The sequence below is a fragment of the Nymphaea colorata genome, chromosome 5, assembly GCF_008831285.2.
Source record: "Nymphaea colorata isolate Beijing-Zhang1983 chromosome 5, ASM883128v2, whole genome shotgun sequence".
NCBI classification, from domain to species: domain Eukaryota; kingdom Viridiplantae; phylum Streptophyta; class Magnoliopsida; order Nymphaeales; family Nymphaeaceae; genus Nymphaea; species Nymphaea colorata.
This window is the reverse complement of record NC_045142.1, coordinates 2,345,522-2,354,434: the sequence shown is the minus strand read 5'-3', so window position 1 is coordinate 2,354,434 and position 8,913 is coordinate 2,345,522. Positions and strand designations below refer to the sequence as shown.

General features: G+C 39.9%; 1 protein-coding gene across 1 annotated transcript; it reads left to right on the top strand.

Annotated features, from left to right (window-relative positions):
- Positions 1–6,491: 6,491 nt before the first annotated feature.
- LOC116254370 (L-type lectin-domain containing receptor kinase VIII.1-like) lies at positions 6,492–7,552 on the top strand. The gene is made up of 2 exons (XM_031629748.1): positions 6,492–6,717; positions 6,783–7,552. The coding sequence occupies exons 1-2, from the start codon at positions 6,492–6,494 to the stop codon at positions 7,550–7,552; spliced, it is 996 nt and encodes a 331-aa protein (XP_031485608.1).
- Positions 7,553–8,913: the final 1,361 nt, after the last annotated feature.

Below are 8,913 nucleotides of genomic sequence, written 5' to 3'. Positions count from 1 at the left end.
GGGGTGGACATTGTTTCATCAAGATCTTTGAGCAGACCCCAGGTCTCATGGGACTATTAAACCCCCTTGTTGGACGAGGTTCATCGTATCTTCTGCGCTCAGAATGACACGATCAAACATAACATCCTAAAACTGAGAATTACACCATGCATCAAGTTGGCCATGCATCATACTGTTAGTTGTTTATTCCAATTGATATTTCTAAATTGATGGACGTGACGTTGCTTCATAAAGATCCTTGAGGACTTCCCAGGTCTCACGGGACAATTTACTCTCTTGTGGAAAAGGTTTCATCGCGTCTTTTGCACTCATAACGAAATGATCACAAACCAACTCCTAAAACTGACCATTATACCAATGCATCAAGTTGGTCATGCATTGGTTGTGTCTATTAGTCACTCATTTATTTCAACTGCATCTAATTGACAATTTTAACTTGATGGGGTAGACCTTGTTTCATCAAGATCTTTGAGCAGACCCCAGCTCTCACGGGACTATTTACCCCTCTGTAGGACGAGGTTCATCGTATTTCAGCGCTCAAAATGACACGATCACACATAACATCCTAAAACTGACAATTACACCATGCATCAAGTTGGCCAAGCATCAATCAGTTAGTTGTCCATTCCAATTGACATTTCTAACATGATGAGGGTGACGTTGCTTCATCAAGATCCTTTAGCAGTTCCCAGGTCTCACGGGACAATTTACTCTCTTGTGGAAAAGGTTTCATCGCGTCTTTTGCACTCATAACGAAATGATCACAAACCAACTCTTAAAACTGACCATTATACCAATGCATCAAGTTGGCCATGCATTGGTTGTGTCTATTAGTCAGTCATTTATTTCAACTGCATCTAATTCACAATTTTAACTTGATGGAGTGGAAGTTGTTTCATCAAGATCTTTGAGCAGACCACAGGTCTCACGGGACTATTAAACCCCCTTGTTGGACGAGGTTCATCGTATCTTCTGCGCTCATAATGACACGATCACACATAACATCCTAAAATTGACAATTACACAATGCATCAAGTTGGCCATGCATCAATCTGTTAGTTGCTTATTCCAATTGACATTTCCAACTTGATGGACGGGACTTTGTTTCATCAAGATCCTTGAGCAGTTTCCAGGTCTCATGGGACAGTTTACTCTCTTGTGGAAGAGCTTTCATGGCCTCTTTTGAGCTCATAATGAAATGATCACAAACAAACTCACAAAACTGACCATTATAACAATGCATCAAGTTGGCCATGCATTGGTTGTGTCTATCAGTCAGTCATTTATTTCAACTGCATCTAATTGACAATGTTAACTTGATGGAGTGGACGTTGTTTCATCAAGAGCTTTGAGGAGTACCCAGGTCTCACGGGACTATTAAACCCCCCTGTTGGACGAGGTTCATCGTATCTTCTGCGCTCATAATGACACGATCACACATAACATCCTAAAACCGACAATTACACCATGCATCATGTCGGCCATGCATCAATCAGTTAGTTGTCCATTCAAATTGACATTTCTAACTTGATGAACGTGACGTTGCTTCATTAAGATCCTTTAGCAGTTCCCAGATCTCACGGGACTGTTTACTCTCTTGTGGAAGAGGTTTCATCGCGTCTTTTGCACTCATAACGAAATGATCACAAACCAACTCCTAAAACTGACCATTATACTAATGCATCAAGTTGGCCATGCATTGGTTGTGTCTATTAGTCAGTCACTTATTTCAACTGCATCTAATTGACAATTTTAACTTGATGGAGTGGACGTTGTTTCATCAAGATCTTTAAGCAGACCCCAGGTCTCACGGGACTATTAAACCCTCTTGTTGGACGAGGTTCATCGTATCTTCTACGCTCATAATGACACGATCACACATAACATCCTAAAACTGAGAATTACCCCATGCATCAAGTTGGCCATGCATCAATCTGTTAGTTGTTTATTCCAATATATATTTCTAACTTGATGAACGTGACGTTGCTTCATAAAGATCCTTGAGGACTTCCCAGGTCTCACGGGACAATTTACTCTCTTGTGGAAGAGGTTTCATCGCGTCTTTTGCACGCATAACGAAATGATCACAAACCAACTCCTAAAACTGACCATTATACCAATGCATCAAGTTGGCCATGCATTGGTTGTGTCTATTAGTCAGTCATTTATTTCAACTGCATTTAATTGACAATTTTAACTTGATGAAGTGGACGTTGTTTCATCAAGATCTTTGAGCAGACCCCAGGTCTCACGGGACTATTAAACCCCCCTGTTGGACGAGGTTCATCGTATCTTCTGCGCTCATAATGACACGATCACACATAACATCCTAAAACCGACAATTACACCATGCATCATGTCGGCCATGCATCAATCAGTTAGTTGTCCATTCAAATTGACATTTCTAACTTGATGAACGTGACGTTGCTTAATCAAGATCCTTTAGCAGTTCCCAGGTCTCACAGGACAATTTACTCTCTTGTGGAAGAGGTTTCATCGTGTCTTTTGCACTCATAACGAAATGATCACAAACCAACTCCTAAAACTGACCATTATACCAATGCATCAAGTTGGCCATGCATTGGTTGTGTCTATTAGTGAGTCATTTATTTCAACTGCATCTAATTGACAATTTTAACTTGATGGAGTGGACGTTGTTTCATCAAGAGCTTTGAGCAGACCCCAGGTCTCACGGGACTATTAAACCCCCTTGTTGGACGAGGTTTATCGTATCTTCTGCGCTCATAATGACACGATCACACATAACATCCTAAAACTGAGAATTACACCATGCATCAAGTTGGCCATGCATCAATCTGTTGGTTGTTTATTCCAATTGATATTTCTAACTTGATGGACGTGACGTTGCTTCATCAAGATCCTTAAGGACTTCCCAGGTCTCACGGGACAATTTACTCTCTTGTGGAAGAGGTTTCATCACGTCTTTTGCACTCATAACGAAATGATCACAAACCAACTCCTAAAACTCACCATTATACCAATGCATCAAGTTGGCCATGCATTGGTTGTGTCTATTAGTCAGTCATTTATTTCAACTGCATCTAATTGACAATTTTAACTTGATGGAGTGGACGTTGTTTCATCAAGAGCTTTGAGGAGTACCCAGGTCTCACGGGACTATTAAACCCCCTTGTTGAACGAGGTTCATCGTATCTTCTGCGCTCATAATGAGACGATCACACATAACATCCTAAAACTGAGAATTACACGATGCATCAAGTTGGCCATGCATTGGTTGAGTCAATCTATTAGTTGTTTATTGCAATTGCATCCAACTGACATTTTTAACTTGATGGACGGGACGTTGCTTCATCAAGATCATTGAGCAGTTCCCAGGTCTCACGGGACTGTTTACTCTCTTTTGGTAGAGGTTTCATCGCTTGTTTTGCGCTCATAATGAAATGATCACACATAAACTCTTAAAATTGACCATTATAACAATGCATCAAGTTGGCTATGCATTGATTTTGACAATCAGTCAGCCAATTATCCCAATTGCATCCAATTGACATTTTCAACTTGATGGTAGGGATATTGCTTCATCAAGTTCCTTGATAAGTTTCCAGGTCTCACGGCACTGTTTTTCATCTTGTTGAATAGGGTTCATCGCATCTTTTGCGCCCATAACGAGAAGATCACACATAACCTCATAAAACTGACCATGATACCGATGCATCATGTTGACATGCTTCACTAAACTTCACTACAAGAAAATAGCATTTAGTGATGTACACCATGCTTCACTAAATGTCATCAGTGATGCCAACTCTTCATCATGAATGGCGCCACTAACAGTAATGATAGAATTAATGATGCATTTGTTGCTATTAACTATCACAATTAGTCATGCATTAACAACAATAAACCAGTTGTTGTGTTACTAATTAACCATGAACGGCTCATGAAACAACAGAAGCTTAATATACATGGACAACCAACAATAACAAACACCCAAGCAGCAAAATTTAAAAATTAACCTGCAACCAATAACACTTTCATATAACTACAAAGCGACTGAAAGCATTTTCAGATTGAAAGCAGCTATAGCAGCATAACTTCACAGGTTACCAACCTTTGAACTTGATTTAAGAGGCAAAAGAAAGTTGTAACTGTTACCATGCCATGTTATGGTGATCTGCAAACTGCTAATGTCTACATAATTGTACTAATAAAGCAAAATAAATCCTCTAACCAAGGAAAAGGAGATTAAACTTCAAGACACAAAAAATTTTGCAAACAAGTGAAAGCATAAAACCTGAATATCAGCTACCAATTAGAACAGAGAATATCTCCAGCCTAAAGCATACGAATAGCATGATAGAGGCACAAGCAACTGTACCTCTATTGTGCCCGCTGTGTAAAACAATGTTTGATTTAGAGCCTCCAAACGTACCAGAAATCTTGTTCCTCAAGCAACCTGCATTCATGAGGTTATTCCAAAAGAATTGATCCTATTAAAAGAAGGGCACATGAATAAATCATATTTTCGGGTAGCAAAAAGAGATTGTTAATAAAGGCAACATTTCCTTTCTGTTGTTTCACAAATTTTTGTTCCTTTGGAACAAAACAGTAAATTTAGAAATTCAGAAATATCCCATAGATAAAGGGGAAATAAATGCAGTGCAAGATAGAGATAAAATCAGTTTGAATGGTGACCATAAATAAAAAATAAATTTATGAGAACTAAAGAAGTGTATAAAAAGGAAGAGTTTATTATACTATTAAAGAAGAAGACCATTACTTTCTAAACTTGTTGTTCTGTATCTTAAGATCACAATCCATCAGCCAAGAATTTGATGTTTTGAACCATAATTGATGAACAACATGCGTTTGGCCATGACCCACTAGGGCCTCCGTTGAATTGAATTGGACGTTTTAATGGAATAAGTTTCTAGTCAATAGCAGTGAGTCAGTGACCATTTACTTGTATGGATTAAGTCCTTTGTCCACTTCAAGGAGACATCATGAAGAGTATCTTATGCATGAAATGATAAGCTAGAAAATGGATAAAGCTAACACAATTAATGTTAGAAACTAAATCATATTAATGGTTAAATTTATCAATAATTTTATCCCATAAAATGTAATAGTCTATATAGAAATAGATCACGACCTAGCCTTATGGTTCTATAGGCAAGATGCACAATAAGGGACCAAAAGGAAAGGGAAATTGAGAAAAGCCTAAGTATGATTATTCTTTGGTTTGACTACTGTTTGTAGACGCTTTTCATGAACATACACATTTCAGTCCCTTTTCCTGAATGTCTGCCATTAATGAATGGAAGGGCTCAGTTATTTCAATTGTTTTAGTAATTGGACTGTAGGTGGAAAAAAGTTATTCTACTGAAACATCTGACGACATGAGGTGAAATATTTTCAAACAAAAAATAAGTAGGAATACAAATTATAATAACCTTATATAGTAGGAAGATACATAAATACATAACATATCACATATAACAAAATTAGAAATACAATAAAACAGATTATGCGCGCATATTGTAAGGCATAAAGATAATATGTTTATATTGTCAGGCCAAAAGATAGAGAGCAAACATACAGGAAAAGGAGCAGAACAAAGCATGATTCTTATAACACACTAATCAAAATAGTTAACCAGACTATTAGCTTACATATTATCTGTAAAGCAATAACGAAATACATAACTTATATGTAAAACTTATACACAAAGCATATTTATGAAATAGATATATTAAACAAAGCAGTTCACTGATTAACTTGTAAACTAATTTCCATAAACCGTATGGCCTTCAAGACCAATGAAGTTCATGGAACTGAAGTCTTACTTACCTAACATCCACCTTTAGCAACCAATTAAAACTTCAACTCCATGAAACCACCAATCTTGAAGTTTTGGGGAGAAAACCCTCAAGGTAGCTTACAATATTTAGAGTCTGGAAAAATAACAGAGAAAGAATCAACGTATTTTAGTTTTTGTATGTATAGGAATGTAAGGACACTTGTCTGCATGATTTAATTAGTCACTCAAGTTTTCCAAAGGCCTACATATGAAAACCTTTGAGATTTCAAACGAAGCCCTAGTTTGATGAGCTAGTTTGACAACAATATCTTAACTAAGAAGAATGGGAAGAAGTTCGCTTGTGAAACGACACCCGAAGCCTTTGGCAATCGGAGCAAGTGCATGCAATGCACGGCAATTAATCGGAGAGAAAGATAGAGAAAGCGAAAGAAACAAAGAAAGAAAGAAAGATGGACGGAGGGGGAGAGTGAGTGAGAGATATCCTATTACCGTAGATAATGCAGCTTGAGATGAATCGAGACTCCTCGATCAACACCTTCGCTCGCAAATTGCTATCACTGCGGATGGATGAATGGGTCAGGAACGTTAAAAAAATCCCAGAAAGTAATCTGTTCTTAGGGTCACCGTCTGCCGACCCACCCCCCTCATGAGCAGCCTCCTTCCCTCGCCATGGCCGACGCACGTGGACATGGCCGCCCACCTCCGGGAGTACGCATTCGTCCGATTCTCTGCGTCCACCCAGGGCAGCACCGAAACCCATACAATCCAGTGGTGGAGCTTTACTTCCTCCCTCCCGTCTTCCTTATCCTCCTCTTCCCCCTCCCCTTCTTCCTCTTCGCAGCCGCCACCCCCTCCCCCTCCACCGCCAACGAATATTTTCCAGGGACAGGGCCCACCTGCTAGTAGCAGCGGCAGTAGCCCCACCACTTACCCACCACCCTCTTCAACGGCTAATTCTTTTGCCCCTTCCCCGCACCAGAACGAGCCTCTTCTTCTCCGTGCCACAACCGCCTCTGCAAGTCCGATCCGGGAGCCGTCGCTGGGGCCGTTACTGCCGGCGCGTTAGTGCTGGTCGCCTGCGCAGGCCTCATCATCTGCTTTCGCTTCCGGGGCGTCCGATTGCGGCGCGCCGATGGCCTGCTTGAGATACCGGCGTCGGAGATGGTCAGGGCACCTCGTGAATTCAGCTACCGGACGCTGAAATCGGCGACGAGGAACTTCGATTGCAGCCGGATAATCGGGCACGGCGCATTCGGCACTGTCTACAAGGGGGTGATCGCGGAGACAGGGGCCGTGGTGGCGGTGAAGAGGTGTAGTAATGAGAGCGGCGGGCAGGGGAAGGCAGAGTTCCTATCCGAGTTGTCCATCATCGGTGCCCTCCGCCACCGGAACCTTGTCCAACTTCTGGGATGGTGCCACCAGAAAGGGAGACTGGTGGGGTCGGTAGGCTGGGCCGTATCAGAGATCCTCCTGGTCTACGAATTCATGCCCAACGGCAGCCTCGACAAGGCCCTCTTCCTCCCGGCGCCGGTGCTTCCCTGGCGACACCGCCGCCGGATACTCGCCGGCGTCGCCAGTCACGACAGTGGTGGTGGAGGTCGCCGGCTGGAGAGCGAGCAGCGGTGGTGGTGGAGAGCGCCGGCGGAAGAGCGAGCGGTTGTGGTGGTGGAGGGCTGGAAGCGCGGGAGCGCGGGAGAGGCAAGAGACGGAAACGGAAGCTTCTGGACGACGACGATCAACGGCAACTAAAAGCAATCAAGAAACGGTTACTTCCATTCTGGTCATCCGCTCCACCGATCATTTGAATTTTAGATTTAATTTTATTTGAAAGCAGCATTTCTCGCGCATTTCACATGTGAAGTAAAACGAGGTACGTTCAGTGGCAGTCATCTTTCATATATATATGTATGTATATATATATATATATGTATGTATATATATATACATATATAGTTGCTTTTTCTTCTAAAGTTGAACATATAATTATTTAATTTTTGCTTGTTATCTTATTAAATTAATTACAAACAAATTATATTTAAATTATTAAAGAAAAATGTTAAAAACAGTAACAAGCACCGATCCGTAACAATATCTACTGAGGTAATATGTTTACAAAGTTAACCAATGCCGAGCATCAACAATATTTAGAAAGTTGATTCAAATAAATATGAGGAAGTCAGTGACAAACGTGTTGTTAGATACTTAGAACAACTCAAACTTGTTAAGATCATTAAAACTTAAAACACCCATGTTGACCAAATGTGATAATTTGAAATTATGTATCAAGCCTTTACACTTGCTTCTAGCAATACATAAATGACCATGTTGAATTATGAAGTATTATATGAAGTACCGGTTTCTGAGAGTCAAGCTATATGCTATACAATGTGTTACAAGTACTTGTATTCCGACTTTTATATGAAAAACCTGAAATATCTTACTTGTGTATAATTGAAAAACAAATCAACATCTAGACGGCAATGCTTTGTAAAAGTTTGTCCTCACCCAACATGTTTTAACTAGTTAAAAAATTAATCTCAAATTCCAGGGAGCAAGTTTAATGCTTGTTTTAGCTTTTCAGCACGGCAACATAAGCAGCACCTTTCTCTTCTTGAAATGGTCGAAGGAATGTCACAAACTGTTGATCTGGGTGAACAATAATAGAAAGCAATCGCAGAACGAACGTCGTGCTATGTGCATGCTCTGGCGAGCAGTTCAAATTTGAGGAGGTGGAGCATCCTCTGTCACAAATACATTTTTTAATTAATAAATTCATTTTCGTAACAACATTTAAAAGCAACATAAATTTCCTAATCAATATTCTATTATTTTGAAGAATTTTATAAGGGGTGTTTAGGTCATTAAACATGACAGCAAATGGAATTTATAAAAATAAATAAAAAGGCACTTTAATGTTGCTGATATTGAGAAAAATCGAATTATCAAATTTAACATTTAAGAGAAAAACAAGAACAAAAAAGTGACAAATATTTTCATCGTCTATTATTAGTTTACATTTTTTTTCTCTTTTTTTCTTTCAACCATCCATCGGATTTAGGTCGACGACCCTATTTAGATGATTGGGTGACTCTGAATAACCCTATTTAGAT

Bases quoted from the DNA above. Each gene is read 5' to 3' on its own strand.
- LOC116254370 (XM_031629748.1), top strand. From the start codon at position 6,492: ATGGCCGCCCACCTCCGGGAGTACGCATTCGTCCGATTCTCTGCGTCC. The intron at 6,718-6,782 runs GTAGCCCCACCA...TCCCCGCACCAG, and splicing joins ACCTGCTAGTAGCAGCGGCA to AACGAGCCTCTTCTTCTCCG.